Source organism: Chiloscyllium plagiosum, unplaced genomic scaffold (genome assembly GCF_037043375.1).
Source record: "Chiloscyllium plagiosum isolate Xiang-an unplaced genomic scaffold, Cpla_swu_hap1 HiC_scaffold_28, whole genome shotgun sequence".
Lineage (NCBI taxonomy): Eukaryota > Metazoa > Chordata > Chondrichthyes > Orectolobiformes > Hemiscylliidae > Chiloscyllium > Chiloscyllium plagiosum.
The window spans coordinates 46,860,009-46,881,026 of record NW_028270166.1 but is presented as its reverse complement, the minus strand read 5'-3'; the positions used below and the strand labels follow the sequence as shown (position 1 = coordinate 46,881,026).

The window sequence follows — 21,018 nt, the reverse complement described above, 5'->3', positions numbered from 1 at the left end:
AAGGTGTCAGCGGGAGTTGAATTATGTAATAAGTGGTTTTATTTTTGAATATTGCTTTTAGCTATATGTGTTTTGTAGACTGCTTTCCTTTGTGCCTGGTGCAGGCAATGTGTAAAGTGTTTGCAATTGTACATTGTGGCTTCAGCCTGCTGTAAACTTTATCCTTAGGGGCTGAAATGGACTCTTTTCTGGATTTCTGGCATTGTGGCACCTTTGAGAGGACAGTGACTTCTGTGAAAATTCTGCATGTGTTTTATGCAGTTTGTTTTGTGAAATTTTGGGCACCTTATAGTTGTGTTCCTATTTCTCCTGTTTATTGTTATATTGTATTTTGTGTAACTATAAATAACAAAAATAACCAGATCAGAATCGCCTCAGTTCAGGCGACTGACTGTGCACAAGTAAATAAAAGGTGACTTGGTCTTGGGTTATCAGCCTGTACAGTTATTTCACATTTTGTCAAAACAAAACTTGGTCTCATCACACTGAAAACAAAACCCCACCTTTTCCAAATAGTACATTTGCATGCATTTAGTATTGTATTGATTCTGCTGAGAATAAGTTTTATCAGTAAATTGTAAAATGAAATACAAAATTATGATTTGACATTAGTAGGAAGCCTATGGCTGCATTTCACTGACAAGTATGGCAGTTCTTGAGGTTCCACATAGATAACCTTCCTATCGCTGGTTGAGAACTTTAATCTTGGACTGTCTACTCAGGCATCAGAAAGGGGTTTGAACCTGCTACTTTCGGATTCAAATGTGGCACCAGACTCCAAATATAACCACTAGCCTATCAGAAGCTTGAAATCATTTCAACTTCAAAGATTCATGAAGAGAAAGAGACCTTGACCATGGAGACACTGCAGGGGAGATTTATTAGATTGGTATCAGGGGAGTGGGTCTTTAGTTATATTGAGAAATTGCGACTACTTTTCTGGCAGCAAAATAAACTTGAAAACAACTAGAGATATTAGGAGCAGAAATTCACAGCTTGGGAGGGTGGTGAGCACAGACTCAATAATTTTTAAAAGGGAATTGGATAGATACTAGAAAAATAAGTTTTTTGGGCTATGCAAAAATACCAGTAGGACTGTTAGAATAGCGTCTCCAAAGAATTGGCAGGCAACCAAACAATCCATCCATACCTGTGACATTGCTGTTACCTCCTGCCATTACATGAGAAGTTTCCTTCAGTTCCTCACTCTCTAGCAGTGATGTCTGGCAGACACATGCTTTACAACAGGTTAGAATAATTTGTTGCTTTTAATTGTTCTTGGTTTGTTTGGAATGTTTGGCCTCAGAGTGTATGATTTCAAGATGGAAGATTGAACATTCACTGGGTCTTCTGAGAAATTCCATTATTGAGCTCCGCACACGTCAGGTGGTGGCAGGCTCAGGCTCCAAAGTTCCCACTTTGAATTGCCAGCTACAATCGTTACTTGAGCCAGCAACAAAAATGTTTCCCTTGTATAGTAAACAGATTAAACACAAACTACTTATGAAGTTATTGCACTGTTTTATAAAAGGCACCAGCTTATCGGATTGGTGTCTACAAATGTTGATCAGAAACTGCACATAAGTGAAATATTAGCCCTGAGCAAGTTGTGATACATTCACCCAGTAACTTTCAAACAAGGAACATCACACCATAGCCCCAAAACCCTTGAAACAAAAGATTACATTGTAAGGGAACATGAACAAGCATCCTCAAGACTGCTTTCTCCTCAAAGCCAAGTGTTATTTTCTATTTATGCTGACTGGCTTTCTACATGTTCTAACTCATAAGTTATTTAGTGTGTTATTGCTGTCAGGTAATATACATTGCAATTATAAAACTAAATCAGGAAAGTTGAATGTAAAAAGGGCAACAATGCATTGTAACAATCTCCCCACAGTGAGATCAGTCACCCAACCTCAGAGTTCAACAAATTTACCACATCAATTCTAAATTAACTTTTTCTGAATGCTCACTGTTGCTTAAACCCGAGTCAAGGTGATCAATTGCCTAGTAACTTCCATCCATGTATTTTGCAACAAATATCCATGTATTTTGTAACAAATAAAAAAAACTAAAAGAACCAGAGCAGCAAATTGATGAACAGATTTCCAGCAGATTCACATAATAATTGTAATTTCAGCATAATGGACATAGGCTTTTCACAAATTATATGAAAAATTAGAAACTAATGGAAAATAATGGTTTAGAAGTGTCTAGATGAACATTAGCTTGAGTGATTATATTGAGATTGGCGTACACAGCGACTACTGATCATCCTTATAGATGTTAGAAAGTAATTGCCATCCAGAGGATCTCTCACAAAATAGGTGATTCCATAGAGGAAAAGGTTATCACAGTGATTTACACAAGAGAATAAATGAATATCTGAGGGATTTGTATAGAGAATAATAATATCAGTGTTTTACACAGAGTAATATCAGAGTAATGAATACCAGTAATTTAGAGAAAATAATAAATATCAGCAATCTACACAGAATAATGAATTTCATACTAGTTTTTAAGAGAATAATGAATATCAGTGATCCACACAGAATAATGAAGTGGGATCTATAATGTATAATGACTTATACAGACAATAAGTGACTTACACAGAGAATAATGAATATATCAGAGGGAATTACACAGAATAATGAATATCAGCAAGTAGTTACACTGAAAGATGGAGATCAGAAAGTGATTAGATAAGGCAATGTGGTTATGCAAGGGTGACTCAATAGCAAATGAAATGATATAGTAATGGATTTTTAAAAATAAAAATACAGGGAATAATTACAAGTTTGTTCAGGGGGTTTGCACAGCACAACAGAAGAGGGTGACTGGTAGAAAAGATCAAGATCCTCCTCTCCCCTTCAACATTGCGGCTCTGATAGGACTCATCAACCGGTGTCTGATGTCAGCTCTACTTCATCAGAAATTAGACACCATCAACAGCATTGGATGTTGAGTGTGGAGTGGCCTGGCCTGCAAACCCCCATCTTTCTCCAAGGACATACTCACTGTTGTGATTTGGGATTTATGAGTTGATCAGACGGCAACTGTTCAAACTGAATAGAATTTTAAAAATCAGCTTAGTGACAGATTATGTGTGCACACACAGCAGATTCTTTCCTGAGTAAGGCTGCTATTAACACATTAATTTCACTTAAAGATACAATTGTATTAGTTTGACATTTCTGTTCACAGATGAAGTGCTAACACAAATTGATAAAGTTTCAACTCAGAGTCATGTTGAGACCCAAAGTACACCAGATAGGGATAGATGGATGCAATGAACTGAAAGTGCTCTCAGCTAAGCAACTGCATAGCTCTGGACCCAATGACAATTAAACTCCAAAACTTGCACCAACGATTTATAATTTTTAACTCAACCTCAATAACTCACTATGAGTCACTAAATGCCCTATAAAGGAAGGTAACTGCAAGTCCGGCCAGACTTCAGGTTACTGCTGTGCAATCCCAGTGGAATAAAGTGCAAAATATACTGTTGGGAAACTTAATTTGCAATTACTCAGTGTGAGCAAAAGGCATTTGGGCAGTCCACAATCAGAGGAGGAATATTGTCGCCAGACCACCATGTTCCTGACCCAAGTCTCCCAGTGACTTGTATTTCCATAGTATCTCCGACATCTTCAGAATGTATCAATATGCTATAAAACTATAGTAGTACTTTTTAAAATATAATTACTGTTCTAACACAGGAACTGTGATGGCCAATACACAGTTTTCCAGAAATACTAATGTCACCATAACTGGGTAAAAGATGTTGAAAAACATCACTAAATTATGAATATTCTGTAGACTGAATATTAGATCATCCACTACTGCACTTCCAGGACAGGTTCACTCATTCACTGCCAAATGATCTATTCTCAGAGTAGGCTTGTTCCCAATCACCCTGCTTCCAGGACGGTGGTTCCAAATCACTATGTTTCCAGGGCAGATTTTTTTCCAAGTGCCCTCCTCATGCAGAACAGGGCTCCCAGGGCAGACCCATTTTTTTCCACTGACCGTGTCTCATCCCCTGGACGGTTCACTGGTTATACTCTTTGGGGTATTTAGCTTTTAGTTTATGTGCAGAGAGTGTGCTTGCAATGGCCAGGGATAGCCATTATGACCTAAAAGCCAATGTAGAAAAAAAACAATTGGACTATCCAAATATTGGACATTGTTCGGGGTTATGGATATATTTGAAGCAGGGTACAACACTGTAGGAACTTTATAACAAAATTTCCTCACCCTATTGTCATGTGGTGCACAAGACATCACATCTGTTTCGGACAGATCAAAGGGAATATTCTTTGAATGAATGCAGTGTCCCCAGTTCTCAGACTAGATTGTTAGTGTAGAGCCAACTCACTGGCTGGAAATCACTTTCCCTGCTACTCACAGTTCTGTGGGTAGCTCTGTTCAAACTTCCAAACATCAGCATCAGGTGCATCTCAAGCAAAAAGATAGGCAGCGCTGATGAGCCTGACTCAGGACTCACGGTGCTGAGGGTGATCTGGCCATTTTCTTTTCCTTTTGTTTCTGTCTCTTTAATTTCAGCTCTTGGTTTTAAATTCTATAGTTTTAATTCTAACTACTGTATTCTGAAATGGCGTTGGAGTGTGGCAACTCTACACTTTTACTGGACTCAGGTAATGTGACAATAAAATATAATCTTAACAGTTACCTCTGGACAAAGAACACAGAAGTTTTAAGTTTTGAAAGTGTACAGCATCCAATCAACGGACGGGTCCAGTCAGGGATTGAATCCATTACAGCCAGCGTTGCTGAGACTATTATCAGGGCGGGGGCAGAATTCAGAAACTCAGGTGAAGAACCCTGAAAATACATCCATCGGAGTGACGATACCAGAGTCTACATTTGCAGGTCCTGGCTCACACATTGACAGACTCAGGTTGTAATGTCAGGCTAGGTAACTAGTAGGAATACACAGACTTTTTGTGCACACAAAAACTATAACAATTCAGACAGCTCTTTAAGTGGGTATGTTCTGTTTACCAGGCACAAGGATAATATTTAAGCAACATTGCTGCTAATACCCCATAGAGCAAGGGCTTCTCCATTCCAGGCTGCATTTAAAGTCAGACATCACACCATAACCAGTCCAGCAGCTAAACTCCCTTCATTAGCAGTAACAGACTTGTGTACCTTGTAAATGGCCAGGCTGTAAAACATGAAAATATCTGTAACAAATATAACTTCTACCCTTCTAGGCACTCAATACACCTGTCTGAAGTCAAAAAGCTTTGGGAACAACCTCAAATTTACAATGATGACATGATTGTTTCATTAACTCTAGAGGTTGGGAAGAACTGAGAAAAAGAGGCGGCTTAAGGTACCTCTTTGTGTTGAACTTACAAGGTCAGTACTTGCTTACTCCTGCCGCCTTCTCTCAAATATTCAGAAAAAAAAATCATTTCGGTAAACCCAAAGATACCCCAACACCATTGTTAATAACACGCTATCATCATTAAGCATTTCACACTGTTCTTTTACATTCAGAGGAAAGTTAGAGGATGAAAAATTCCAGAATCTTTGGAATACAGTGTTAGGACGTCCAGAAATCGGACTGCACACTTTAGAAATGCTCTGGTTTTCACTTCTTACAGTGACTGGAAGGTTTGATGTTCACAGGTGTTGGCATGGGGATGTTCATTTCTGCAGAAACAACAGGCACTTGTGGATTCTTCCTAACATCTCTCAACAGGAGGGTCAAACCTCTGAATGCACAGCTTTAAACTGTGGTCCCAAAGATTGCATCATCTTGACCAGGTTCCTCCATATCATCCTCACTAACTGAGAAATGTTGGTCACAGGGACTTGTGTTCATTAACCCATTGATTCCTGAGAGGAGGGAGTGTGCATGGTCATCAAGAAAGCCAGGCTGAGAGTCAAGGTTTGGGAGGTGGTCACTCTGTGAGCGTTCAGCCTCAGCCATGTATGACAGCAAGTTGTCGAGCAGGGGCCGGCTGCGGGTGATTTTATCCAGCAGCTGACTGCGGTGTCTGAGCTGGGCGATCACATTGTCCTTCTCCTTCATCACTGTCTGCAGCCTCTGTACGGTGCCCTCGCAATCCTGCAATTTCTCCTGCACATCCACCATCTCCCTGAAGAGCAACAGCAATAGAGACATTTCAGTTCAGCTACCAGTCACACACACAGTCCCTTTCGCATTCCCCCTTTCTTCCTTAATTCACCCTTTCCTTCCCTTCCTCAAAGCCACTTCTCATTGTCCCCAATTCTCCCTCTCTTTTCTCCCCAAAACCTTACTCCTTTCCCTTGCTCATCCCATACTCATTCCTTCCTGCTTCATTCCCTAATCCATTTGCCCTCACCCATTCTTTCCACACAAACCCCACTGTCCTTGCCCTCTTGAAAGGTTTAGAGGGGGTGAAATTCTTAATGTGTCCAGGAGAGCTTATGAAACCAGTAGGTAGAAAGTCCAACAACAGAAAGGGTGCGCTGGACCTAATTTTACGGGATGAAGCTGAGCAAGTGGTGGATGTGGCACTGGGGAGCACTTCAGTGATAGTGGATATAATTTACTCAGATTTAAGGAAATTATGAATAAGAACAAAGATAGACCTGCTGTTCTAAAGGTTCAGAACTGGGGAAAGGCCAATTTTAATAAGTCAAGAATCTAGCTAAGGTTCACTAATATCCTTGAGGGAAAGAAATTGGTTTGACCTGCATGTGACTCCAGACACCAAATGATATGGTTGATTCTGATCTGTCCTGTGAAATGGCCCAGCAAGCCATTCAGTTATATCAACTGCTTGAAAGGAAAATATGAATGAAAACAGACTGACCACCTAGCATTGACTCAAAGTGGAAATGACAATGGCAAAAACAATCCTGCTTTCCTCCTTTCTAACACTTGGGGACCAAAATTGGAAGAGCTGTCTCACACTAGCGAGGCAACAGCCCGATATAATCCTGCCATCCATGGATATGTCCTTCTCACCAGCATGACAGGCCCAGCAGAGGTAGCAGCTCAATGGTAAACAGTCAGAAAGGAATTGCCCTGGGAATCCTCAACACTGATGTCCATTAGGTCAAACACAGGCAAGAAATTAATCTGATTACCACGTGCTGTCTTCCTTCAGCTGATAAATCAGTACTCCTCCATGTTAAACAACACTTGGAGGAAGCATGGAGGGTGGTATGAGTGCAGAATGTTCTTTGGGTGGAGGATTTCAATGTCCACCACTATGAATGGCTTGGTACAAAACTACTTAGTGAGTTGGTTAAGTCCTAAAGGATACTGCTGCTAGATTGGATCTGCAGCAGATGGTGAGAGAACCAGAGCATAAACATACTTTACCTCTTCCTTATCAACCTTCCTGCCACAGGTGCATCTGGCCATGATGGAACTGTTAGGAATGACCACCATATAGTCCTTGTGGAGATGAGTTCCCATCTTCAAACTGATAACACCCTCCATCATATTGTGCAACATTATTTCTGTGCCACATGAGACAGATTTCAAACAGATCTAAAAACGCAACACTTGAGGCACAATGGGCATCAGCTGCAGCAGAACAGTACTTAAATACAATCTGCAACTTCATGGCTAGCACATCTCCCACTATCAATATAGGCAATTAAGCCTAGTTCAATAAAGCATGCTGGAGGGCATGCCAGAAGCAGCATCAGGCATACCTAAAAATGAGATGTCAACTTGGGGAAGCTAACAATTGGCAGGACTACTTGCATGTCAAACAGCAGCATTAATAGCAAATTAGACAGGATTAAGCAATCCTACATCCAGTGGGTCAGATCTAAGCTCTGTAGTCTTGCCACATCCAGTCGTGATAGTGGTGGACAACTCACTGGAGCAGGAGGTTCCACAAACATCCCAATCTTCAATGATGTAAGAGCCCAGTACATCAGTGCATAAGACAAGGCTGAAACATTTGGCAAAAGTGCCAAGTGGATAATTAATCCTGACCTCTTCCAAAGGTCCCCAGCCTTCAGCAAATTCAATTCACTCTATAGGATATCAGAAATCGGTTGGAGACACTGCACACCGAAAAGGCCATGGACACTGACAACATTCCAACAAGACTAATGCGGACTTGTACAGCAAAGCTTGCCAGTTCCATAGCCAAGCTGTTCCAGTACAGCTACAACACTGGCATCGACCCAGCAATGTGGAAACTTGCCCAGTTGTACACAAAAACAGAACAAATCTAACCTGACCCCAATTATAGTCCTATCAGTAACAGTAACATGATTTAAGATGCTACCATGCAGCACTTGTTTAGTAACCTACTGAATGACACCCAATTGGGTTCTGCCAGGGTCACGCAACTCCTGACTTCATTACAGCCTTGACTCAAACAGAAGGGAGGGGAGAATGAATGGCCTTGACATCAAGTCTGCATTTGACTGAGTGTGGCATCAAGGATTCTGAGCAAAACTAAAACAAAGTAATTGAGGGGAAAAACCTTCTCCTGGCACACAGGAAGATAGTTGTGATTATTGGCAGTTATAGAATTATGGAGTCCCTACAAGTGTGGAAGCAGGCCATTTGGCCCATCGAGTCCACACCGACTCTCCAAAAAATATCCCATGTAGACCCAACCACCTACTTTATCCCTGTAACATTCCATTTCCCATGACTAATCCATCTAGCCTGTACATCCCTGGACACTATGGGCAATTTAACATGACCGAACTACTGAACCTGGATATATTTGGAATGTGGGAGGAAACTGGGAGTACCTGGTAGAAACCCACACAGTTGAAACTTTATTGCTGGAACAGCACAGCAGGTTAGGCAGCATCCAGGGAACAGGAGATTCGACGTTTCGGGCACAGGCCTGAAGAAGGGCCTGTGCCCGAAACGTCGAATCTCCTGTTCCCTGGATGCTGCCTAACCTGCTGTGCTGTTCCAGCAATAAAGTTTCAACTTTGATCTCCAGCATCTGCAGACCTCACTTTCTCCTCGAAGAGAAACCCACACAGACACAGGGAGAATGTGCAAACCCCACACAGACAGTCACAAGGGTGGAATCAGCACTGAGGCAGCAGTGTTAACCACTGAGCTACTGTACTGCCCACATTCATCTCAAATCCAGATCAACTCTGCAGCAGTTCTTCAGAGTATTTTTGATCACTTTGCTTAAAGATGTTATAATACACTTCTGGAATATGTAGTACTTCAACTCAAGCCTCCTGGCTCAGAGGCAGGGACACTACTATTGTCCATTTTAGTTCCTCAGGGTAGTGTCCCAAGCCCAATCATCTTTAGGTACTTCAATCACCTTCCCTCCATCACAAGGTCTGAGTGGGGTCGTTGACGATTGCTTAATGTTGAGCACCATTTAAAACTCCTCAGACACTGAAGCAGTTGATGTTCAAATGCACCTGGATTACATTCAGGCTTGGGCTGATAAATCACAAGTAACATTCACACTACACTAATGCCACGTAATGACCATCTCCAATAAGACAGAATCTCGTCGTCCCTCATGTTACTATCACCGAACTCCCCACTAATCAATATCCTAGGGTTATCACTGACCAGAAACAGAACTGGACTAGCCATACAATCATAGCAGCTGCCAGAGCAGGTTAGGCAGCATCAGAGAAGCAGGACAGTCGATGTTTCGGGTCAGGATCCTTCATTTGGAGGGAGAAGGGAGGTGAGTAATAAAGAGATGGAGGGGGGTGGATGCAGGTAGGGGGTTATTGTGATTGGTGAGTGGGAAGTGTGCAGTGGATAAGTGAGGAGAGGATGAACAGGTTAAGTCCGGTCAAGAAAGCAGGGAGGAGAGGACAGGCTGGACATAGGATGAGGATGAGGATATTTTGAACCTGGTGAACTCCATGTTAAAGGTCATTGGGCTGTAAGCTCCCAAGGCAGAATGTGAGGTGTTGTCCCTCCAGTTTGTATGTAGCCTTATTTTGGCATTGGAGGAGGATGGACATGTCGCCAAGGGAGTGGGAGGAAGAGTTTAAGTGACTGGCAGCCAGAAAATGGTATTGATTGGAGTGTACAGAGTGCAGATGCTCCGTGACCTAGTCCCAGAGTCTGTGCTTTGTCTCTCCATGTAGAAGATACCACATTGGGAGCAACGGATACAGTGGACCAGAATGGAGGATGTGCATGTGAATCTCTGCCAGGTTTGGAATGATTGTTTGGGGCCTTGGATGGAAGAAAGAGGGAAGGTGTAGGGGCGAGTATTGCACTTCCTGCAGTTGCAGGGAAAGGTGCTAGGTGTGGAGGAGGGGTTGGAGGGGAGTGTGGAACAACTGAGGAAGCCGCAGAGTAAATGGTTCCCTATGGAAAGCAGACAGGGTGGGAAGGAAATATCTGTTTGGTGGTCTGACTGCAGGTGGCGAAAATGGCAAAGGATGCTGGGTTTGGAGTTTGGTGGAGTGCTATGTGAGGACCAGGGGGCCTTTATACTTACTGAGATTGAGAGGGAAGGAGGGTTTGAGGGCTGAGGTCCAGGAAATGGAGGAGATGTGGTTGAGGGTGTTATTAATCACGGGAAAGGAAATTACAGTCTTTGAAGTAGGTCATCTGGGATGGTCTGCAGTGGAAGCCCTCATCCTGCGAGCAGATGTGGCAGAGTCACTATTCCTTCACTGATGCTGGGTCAAAATCCTGTAATTCCTTCCTTAGGGGCATTGTGGGTCTACCTGCAGCAGTTTAAGAAGGCAGCTCACCATCACCTACAAGGGCAACTAGGGATGGGCAATAAATGCCAGCGACTTCCATATCCTATGAGTGAATAAAAAACGTGAAGTGGGAGCTGCTACATCAGGGAAGCGGGAGACACCTTAAAAATGCCTTAACACGAAACTAAACAGCTGGGTGTTTGATGAGCGGTGACACAGTGGGCTCTCTCCTCGCTATAAAGCCTCTCCGACGCTGTGACTGTGCCTCTTTCCTCTCTTCATGTTGACCACCCGCCAAGGCGCGGCCTGGAGAACTGGCGCGCGTTCCCAGTGCCCTGGCGCGTCCCCGCAGTGGCTGTGCCTGCTGACCGGTCCTTGCGCAGGGTGAGCTCCCGGATGGCGGCCTGCAGCTCGCGGTCTTTGCTCATGAGCCGCTCGGCCTGTTCCCGCACGGTCCGCTCAGCTGCCTCGAGCCGCCGCTCCAGCTCCGTCACTCTGAGGTGCACGGCCGCCAAGTGTGCGTTCGCCTCTTTAATCTGCACCGGGCTCAGCACCGACATGCTGCCTAGCGGTGACCGCGCTCACGTAGAGAGACCGAGACCGACTCTACATGAGCCTCAACGCCGCTACGAAAGCATCGGGCAGGCCCCGCACCGGGCAGTCAGCGCGCAGGCGCAGAGCAGGCCCCACGCCGGGCGGTCAGCGCGCAGGCGCAGAGCAGGCCCCACGCCGGGCGGTCAGCGCGCAGGCGCAGAGCAGGCCCCACGCCGGGAGGACAGTCCGCATGTGCTGGGCGGACCCCTGGACCGGGCGGTCAGCGCGCAGGCGCAGAGCAGGCGTATACGCCGTGCCGGCCCGCGAACAGTGTGGGCAGGGCGCATGCGCAGGGCTGCTCCCACACCGACCTGGGAGGAAAGGGTGTAGTCGCCGGTGCTGACCTCTCCGTCATTGTGGGCCCCACCTGAGGCTCAGGGCCTGAGGAAAATGGCGCAGAAACAAACCGGCGGCAGGATTGATAGGCAGTTGAAGTAGAATGTAGACATGTAATTTGAGGGAGGGCTGTTCGACCTGTAATGTTAACTCTGATTTCTCTCCACAGAGCTGCTGAGCTTTTCCAGCACTTTCTGTTTCTGTCAGTGTGAGCTGCGGAATTGGGTAGGCAGGAGCTTACCTGGGTAAGAATGACGTGGCAGATAGGAGCATTTTTATATTCAAGAATTTAAGTGCCTAATGATGGTTTTAAAAACCCTCTGACACACTAATGTCCTTCATGACAGAAAATCTGCCATAGTTGTGGTCTGGCCTACATGTGGTTCCAGACTCCAATGTGGTTGACTCAACTGCCCACTGACCTGGGTTATTAAGCCATGCAGTTGTATCAGTCACAGATAAGTCTCAAAAAGAAATTGGATGCAATATCCCAGCACTGAAAACAACAACGAAAACAGTCCTATTGACTTTGTAATAGCCTCCTTCCTACCATCTAGGATGGAGTGCCACAATTTTAAATCAAAATGTTTTTTGCAAGTTCATCCAAATCACATCATTGACAATATCAGCTCCTGCCCCTCTCATTAGATCGAGTTCAATGAGGCAAAAGTTAAGCATGGTTTACGTTTTCCAATCTTGCTGGTGTTCTTTATATTTGCATTTATTTAAAAACAAATCAATTTCAAAGTAATTGAACTTGTAACTTTCAAGAGACTCCTGGCTGAATGAGTGCATTTGCTGGAATTTAAAAAACTCTCAAATAGCACCACTGCTGTGAACTCAATGACTGACATTACTATTTATCTGGCAAATGCTGTTAATGCCAGCGCTAAACCAGAGAAAAAAAAACAGCCAGACTGGATAATATTACAGTCAAAAGAATAAAGGAAACTTACCAAACCCAGCTTGACAGTAAACAAGGTGAATAATGACTCCCAGAATAAAATCAGTGCTTAAATCCTTGCTGTTTTAGTTTACAGCAGCACAGTGAGTGAGCAGTTTCTGCTGATCAGCCACAATACTAAAACAGTGGTTTCATCAGAACAATTTAATTTCTATCCAGTGTCCAGACTGAAGTGAACTTTTTCCTCTGCCATGGAAAAAGTGCTTGAAGTTGATTGTGAAGGATCAACTGCTTCAGTTCAAAGTCTCTTCAGAGTTCAGTCAACACCATCTGCGAGATGTCAGTGGAATTAGTCCAAAGATCAGTGGATGGGACTACAGCTGCCAAGAAGTTACTCAGTCTGCAGTTTGTCCCTTTAATTACACAGTACTTTGTTTTTCCTCTTTGTTCAGTTCCTTAGGCAGAGAAATTCTCAATGCTGAAACAATAATGCTACTTTAAACATTTATTCATTACAAAACATAATGTGGCAAAAAGATTAAGCCATGAAAACACAAGCAAAAAAAAAGAAAAGCCTAATTTGGTTTGTTTTTCAAAAAAAGGGTTCATTCATGGGATGTGGTTATTACTGACTTCTCAAAACTCACTAGCTTATTACCAATCCGTACTGCACAACCATATTGAGAGTCAACCATATTGTTGTGGGTCCAGAGTCACATGTAGGCCAGACCAGGTAAAGATAGCAGTTTCCTTCCCTAAAAAAAGGAAGTGAACAGGATAAGTGGACAGTTTGTAGAAATATATTAAAAGTAAGGCTGTTCAAAGTTTGGGAGAAGATTTGTAGCTTGGGTGCTCGTTGTGGTTCTGTTCGCCAAGCTGGGAATTTGTGTTGCAGACGTTTCGTCCCCTGTCTAAGCACATCGACCTGGACCCAATATACCAGCCACTGCAGCAGACAGCTGGAACTGACAACTGGAAGCAGCAGATACAAATCACTATAAGTGCCGGAGGAAACATTACAGAAGCGCTTCACAGGAGGGTCCCAAGCACTGAGGATGTCACCTAGACAGGGGACGAAACGTCTGCAACACAAATTCTCAGCTCGGCGAACAGAACCACAACAGTAAGGCTGTTCCAGACAACACTGCCAAGGTTAACTAATATTAATTAACCTAGGCTCCTCAGCACACATCAGGAAGTGACTAAACCACACAAGTGTGCAGTCAGTGTACCAGGCCATAACTTTATTTGAAGATAACAAAAGGTTAAGAGTTAAACTTAATGCTTTTAACAACTCTATTTCAGACTATCTAATTCTTTAGAAAGTTAAAATACTTCCCAAGTACAGGTAACTTTTGCTGATCAGTTGAATTGTTCAGTCTGTACCTCTCTTGGGTTGGAGGATGAGCCACATTGGTCACTGCTATATTCCAACATACCTTTAGGTCACCTGAAGAGTGGGGTTCCCCAAGGTCTGCTCGGCTTGGTTCTTATACCCATCTGGATACTTTATGGAACTTTCTAAGGACTTGAGCAATCAGAGGTTTCGGATTAATTGGCTTTATCACCTTGAAATGCTGCTAATTGGCTCTCAATGGTTCGCTTCACAGTGACCCCTTAACAGTGTCTGCTTTTGGGCATGGAAGTCTGGTTTTGTCTCAGAATATATACCTGTTTTTTTGTCTTACTGAGGCATGTCTGCTCTATGCATCTAGAGTTATGTTTGTCAGGAAAGGTTGAGATGCCCTTTCACACATCCTAATGTGTTCTGATGCCTCTCTCGTTGCAATTATCTGAGCATAGATCTTGCAAGGACTCATCCCTGGGCAGAATTGTCTCTCGTGTCTGTCTTGGCTCAGGCATTCCCAGCATACTTTGCTTTTTGGCCAATTTTAAACCCTATTTACAAAGGAACCTCGATTATCGAATTGAGGTGGGTGGGAAGTATTTCGTTCGGTTAATCGAATTTCGGACAATCGAATGCTGGATAACATAGTTTAACCAAGCATCGGACCTTGCAACCTTGCTGGGTAATCCGATATTCAGATAACCCAATGCCAGATAATCGAGTATCCTCTATATTTCAGTTGTTGTGCCTGTATTTCTGGCCTCCCTTTTTAATGATTTTTTTTCACTTGAGCAGTTGCAGGCAGCTACAGCAGCACCAAAGTCACAAAACACATCTGGGGAAAAATAAGAGGTTCTCATACGTGTCCTCTTAATTTTAAAATTACTTGTGTGTAATTAATTTGTTTGTATTTTGTAACTACAGTGATTTCTTTTAGAACAGATTTTGAAAGCTAGCTTTGGAGTGAAGGAGTTTTGTTACATTGATGGACTTTTGTTTATTTTAGAATGTTGCGATGCAGAATGATAAATAATGAGGCCTCAAGGGTTTGATAGAGTTCTGAAAACTAGTTTGTTTTTAAGCTTGGGGGAGGTGCCCTTGGTGGGTGAGAAAAATCGTTTAGTTTCACTTTTAACTATAAGTAGTTTTTTAGTCTTGAGAAGACCTTGGAACAGGATGGCTGTATTGAACATACTGTGGAGAAGAGAAGGCTGTAGTAAGTTACGTCCTCAGAATGAAATGTTCATGTTGTTTCCAGACCAGATAAAATCCTGGAAATTTTTATTTTCACTGAGTGCAGTGAAGCTCCAGTGTATGACAGTTCCACAGAAGCTATCACAGTTGCAGTTCAAATATTGAACCCCCAAATGACTCATAACCTGTAAGGTGTTAGATACAGGGATGCTGATGTATTATATGAAAGGTGTTTTGGGAATTGTACCAGGCATGGTGTTTTGGGCATTATCCAAAAGCTGTTTATTCCCTTTTCAATTTAGAAAGGAATGTTTTGGAATTTATGGATTTATACTTTCAAATTCTGTTTAAAATCTTTGAATTAGTATGATAAAATCAGTACAGTGGTGAGACAGGCCCATTGCATTCATACCGACCCTTGGAAAAGCATCCCACTGTCCATATTCTCTGTATATCCCTGTATTCTCCATGGCTAATCCACTAGCCTGCACATAGCTGGACACTATAGGCAATTTAACCTGGCCAATCCACCTAAACTGTACATCCTTGGATTAGTTAGGATTATTCTATTTTATCTGCATCCTTTAACAGATTGGATTCACAATTAGTTTGATGATAGGAAGCAGAGGGTAATAGTGAAAGGATGCTTGCCGGACAGGAGGGCTGTGACTAGTGGTGTGTTTCAGGGGTCGGTGCTGGGCCCTTTGCTGTTTGTTATCTATTTCAAGGATGTGGATGAGAATGTACAAGGCATGATTAGTAAGTTTGCAGATGACAGTAAAATAGGCAGTATTGTAGACCGTGAGGAAGGTTATCAGAAATCACAGCAGGACCTTGATCAGATGGGGAAGTCCGCTGAGAAATGGCAAATGGAGTTTAATATAGATAAGTGTGAGGTCTTGCATTTTGGAAAGTCAGATCAAGGTAGGAGTTTCATGGTGAATGACAAGGCCTTAAGGAGTGTAGTGAAACAGAGGGACCTTGGAGTTCAGGTCCAAGGCTCTTTGAAAGTGGAGTCACAGATAGACAGGGCAGTGAAGGTGGCTTTCGGCACACTGGCCTTCGTCAATTAGGGCAGTGAGTATAGAAGTTGGGAAGTTATGTTGCAGTTGAACAGGAGGTTGGTGAGGCAGCACTTGGAATATTGTGTTCAATTTTGGTCATCTTGCTAAAAGAAGGATATTATTAAACTGGAAAGATTGCACATGAAATTTACAAGGATGTTGCCAGGACTCAAGGGTCTGAGTTATAGGGAGAGGTTGGACAAGCGAGGACTTTTTTCTTTAGAAGGAAACTAACAGTGTATAAGATCAGAGCTGAAAAATGTGTTGCTGGAAAAGCACAGCAGGTCAGGCAGCATCCAAAGAGCAGGGGAATCGACGTTTCGGGCATGAGCCCTTCTTCAGGAATGAGGAAGGTGTGCCAAGCAGGCTGAGATAAAAGGTAAGGAGGGACTTGGGGGAGGGGCATTGGGAATGCGGTAGGTGGAAGGAGGTTAAGGTTAGGGTGATAGGCCGGAGAGGGGGTGGGGGCGGAGAGGTCGGGAAGAAGATTGCAGGTCAAGAAGGTGGTGCTGAGTCCGAGGGTTGGGACTGAGATAAGGTGGGGGGAGGGGAAACGAGGAAGCTGGAGAAATCTGCATTCATCCCTTCTGGTTGGAGGGTTCCTAGGCGGAAGATGAGTCGCTCATCCTCCAGGCATCGTGTTGCCATGGTCTGGCGATGGAGGAGGCCAAGGACCTGCATGTCCTTGGCAGAGTGGGTCAGCCACGGGGCGGTTGGGTTGGTTGGTGCGGGTGTCCCAGAGGTGTTCTCTGAAACGTTCTGCAAGTAGGCGGCCTGTCTCCCCAATGTAGAGGAGGCCACATCGGGTGCAGCGGATGCAGTAAATGATGTGTGTGGAGGTGCAGGTGAATTTGTGATGGATATGGAAGGATCCCTTGGGGCCTTGGAGGGAAGTGAGGGGGAGATGTGGGCGCAAGTTTTGCATTTCTTGCGGTTGCAGGGGAAGGTGCCGGGAGTGGCGGTTGGGATGGTGGGGGGTGTGGACCTGACAAGGGAGTCGCAGAAGGAGTGGTCTTTCTGGAAGCTGATAGGGGAGGGGAGGGAAATATATCCTTGGTGTTGGGGTCTGTTTGGAGGTGGCGGAAATGACGAAGGATGATACGATGTATCTGGAGGTTGGTGGGGTGGTAGGTGAGGACTAGTGGGGTTCTGTCCTGGTGGCGATTGGAGGGGTGGGGTTCAAGGACGGAGGAGCAGGAAGTGGAGGAGATGCGGTGGAAAGCATCGGCAACCACGTCTGAGGGGAAATTGCAGTCTTTGAAGAAGGAGGCCATCTGGGTTGTTCGGTTTTGGAACTGGTCCTCCTGGGAGCAGATGCGGCGGAGGCGAAGGAATTGGGAATATCATGAGAGGCATGGATAGGGTAAAAGCACTCAGTCTTTTTCCCAGAGCTGAGGAATCGAGGATTTGAGGGCATCAGTTTAAGGTTAGAGGGGAAAGAATAAAAAGGAACCTGAGGGGAAACTTTTTTACACAGAGGGTCGTATGCATATGGAATGAGCTGCCAGCAGAAGTGGTTGAGGCCGGTACATTAACAACATTTAAAAGGCATTTGGATAAATATATGGATAGGAAAGGATTAGAAGAATTTGGGCCAAATTTAGGGAAATGGGGTTAATGTGGATGGACATTTTGGTCAGCATGGACTAGTTTGGACCAAAGGGCCTATCTCTGTGCTGTAGGACTCTGAGTCTATAACAATAAAATAATTTTAATACAAAGGCAAAATCTGCTGCATTGCCTGCTTATGCTTCAATGAGAGACCACTTTATTATAATCAAAACAAATGAAATATGACCTATCAAGCCAGTTCCTGAAGGTGACCCAACTTATCTGGTAATAATATCTGCTGGGGTCGTAACAGCATTCAGATACAGAGTCTTTAGCTTTATCTTTTTCTCATCATTGTAAAATGTAGTGTTGATCATTGGTGTACTCCTCAGTTTTAACTCCCTGTCTTTTTCCGAGTCTTATTTTCCATGTGACAATTTTCCTTTTTTACCTTGCTTCTCCTTTTTTATATACTATATCTTTTCACATTTAATCTTTACCTCCCTCTATTTAGTTTTAAACCCTCCTGAGCTATGTGGTTCACAACAACACTGGCCCCAGCAAAATTAAAGGTATAGACCACCCTAACACTACAGCCCTTGCTTTCTTCAATACTGGTGCATATGTCCCATGGACTGGAATATAATTCCCTCACACCAGCTTTTGAACCACATATTCATTGCTCTAATTTTATGTGCCTGATGCCATCGTGACCATCCTTGGTTTTACATTTTAGGTTCTGGTTTTCAATTTAGTGCCAAGTCCCTCATACACACTATGCAGAACCTCTTTCCTTGTTCATTGGTACTTGCATGGATAATGAATGTTAGATCCTCCCTCTTGCACTGCAGATTTCTTCCCAGCCCTGAGAAGACGTTCTGAACCCTGGCACATGCAGACAACACAGCTGTCTGGGCACTCATTCCTGACTTCACTTCTGTTAGCTTCATCCATCTTCCCAATGCAGGCTATTTGAACTCCAAAAGGTGAATGATATTGTGATCTCTGCACTGATGTCCTGAATGGCATACCCAGAACAACCCAGTCACTTCCAGAGCAATCTGATCAACATCAGAACCACATGGTCTCTCACACAAACACGCAAACATAGTGTGGGTAAAACCTGAGAATAATCTGGTAAAACTGGAGAAACCCAGGCACATGAAGAATTATTCAGGAACTCTTCCCACCCCAAGAACAAACCAGTCACCCCCAGAACAATCCAAGCAGCCCATTGCACAAGTAAACCAGACACTTGGCATGACATGGATCTCAACGTACAAGCCGTTCAATCTCGTCATTCACTGGCATTTGAGAGACAATTAGTAGTATCAGCGTGGTCTCCTAGGAAGCCTGTAAAGGACAGTTTTGTAGTTCACTGGCCTGTGCAAATCACCAGAGGACATTGGTGGGCGGCACGGTAGCACAGTGGTTAGCACTGCTGCCTCACAGCGCCGGAGACCCGGGTTCAATTCCCGCCTCAGGCGACTGACTGTGTGGAGTTTGCACGTTCTCCCCGTGTCTGCGTGGGTTTCCTCCGGGTGCTCCACAGTCCAAAGATGTGCAGGTCAGGTGAATTGGCTATGCTTAATTGCCCGTAGAGTCAGGTAAGGGGTAAATGTAGGGGTATGGGTGGGTTGCGCTTCGGCAGGTCGGTGTGGACTTGTTGGGCTGAAGGGCCTGTTTCTACACTGTAAGTAATCTAATCTAAAGGACAAGTGGCTTGTTATGGGCCTGACAGAACATTGATGCATTGAGGGAACAGAAAGCTTTAGAATCGATGAGCAACACTGCACCACCATCAGACTACTCATAGTGGAGTCCTCCACACACAGCATCACAGAAATCAGCCACTATAATAATATCTTTCATATTTGACCAATTGTTCCTTCTCAAGGCTGAAATAACCAAACCCTGGGACTCAGGAATCTGCCATTCAGCCCCCTTGGTACTGCTCCACTATTCAATAAGATCATGGTTGATCTGTTTGCAATCTCAAATCCACTTTCCTATCTTCTCCCAATACCCTCTCAGTTCCCTAACTATCAAAACAGAATCTATAATCTATTTCCTCATCCTTCTGTGGGGATCCCTTACTTTAAAGGAGACTCCTTACAGTATCACCTATCCAGTTCCTCATGAACGTTCATTTAGAACAATGCATTTGTCAGCTCCTCCATGGTTAGACAGGGGATCTCAGGAGGACAAATGCTCCCTATTGATAGGAATTAACTGGATGGGTAAGCGATTTCTGTTGAAATGAGACGTTGATTTATGCTCTCTACCACTGGCATATATTGCGAGAAGTTCATTTAAATCAGCAAATTGTCATACTAGCCCAAGCAGCAAATGACACTGGGTAACCTCTTTGTTCAGTTTAACCCTCCCCTTATCCAGTTCCTAAATCTCTCCCTTTCCCTCCAGGAGGCCTTGAATACCACTCGAACCAGCATATTGAGAGTCACCTTTGCTCCACAATGGGGTATTTTACTGCCAAATTGCCACTTTTTGAGGAGTGAAACAGACTTTTACATTAGTGTCCCTTATCAGTTTGTCATTCTCTTAGATATCCAAAATCGCCATTAAACACAGCTGAACTTTCGTTTTCCCCCAACCATTTCACTCCTCTTACTTTTCACCTGTTATCCACCACTGCTAAATCATATATGTTTCCAACTAATCAATTTATCTGCAGAGTTGGGTAAGGACAGTGCAATGACACCAAAGATTTGGGGAAATGTCTACTGCATTTGGTATTCCCAGGTAGTATCCCATCCATGTACTAACCAGGCTTGAATTTGCTTAGCTTTCAAGATCAGACAAGAGCATAGATTTTCAGACTAGATCGGCTGTAGGCATCGGTTTGGCATTAGGTTACCATGATATTATTGCTACCTGGGTTTCCAAATTTTTGCCAGGTCAATTATCAGCAAACAGTGACAAATAACAATGCAGCCTTTGCTTCTGAAAGGGGTTGTCAATTGATGCAAGGAAACCATTTTCTGACTGAAATCATGCAAATTTTCCACATACTTATGATTTTCCACACTTACAAGCCATAGTTTATTTAAAAAAAGCATTTATTCCAGTTAGAACTAATTAGAGTACAACATCAAGGAATCAATAACAGCAAAATATCAAGATAAAATATGGCAAAAATTACAATAAACAATGAATTGTGTATCTTGTAAAGAAAACTATGATCAAAGTGGCAGCAAGAGAGGCACCCAGTTATAACCACCACTCCCAATAAATTTAACCATGTAACCTGACAATAATTAGTTGTTATTTCAGTCTTGCCTCATTTGTAATGAGACTAATTGAATACTACTGATAATCCAAAACTTCTGATTCCAACTTTGCAG

At 43.5% G+C, this 21,018-nt stretch overlaps 2 protein-coding genes across 2 annotated transcripts in view; both read right to left on the bottom strand.

Moving 5' to 3' along the window:
- The window catches only part of wdr55 (WD repeat domain 55), a 69,831-nt gene extending 57,097 nt beyond the window's left edge, over positions 1-12,734 (bottom strand). The window contains exon 1 of the mRNA XM_043720846.2: positions 12,549-12,734. The gene's annotated coding sequence lies outside the window, so the exon portion shown is untranslated. The remainder of the gene's footprint in view (positions 1-12,548) is intronic.
- On the bottom strand, positions 1,502-11,383 carry vmac (vimentin type intermediate filament associated coiled-coil protein). Its single transcript, XM_043720849.2, has 2 exons — positions 11,032-11,383; positions 1,502-6,137 (listed from the first exon to the last, which is right to left on the bottom strand). The coding sequence occupies exons 1-2, from the start codon at positions 11,220-11,222 to the stop codon at positions 5,765-5,767; spliced, it is 564 nt and encodes a 187-aa protein (XP_043576784.1). The 5' UTR covers positions 11,223-11,383; the 3' UTR covers positions 1,502-5,764.
- Positions 12,735-21,018: the final 8,284 nt, after the last annotated feature.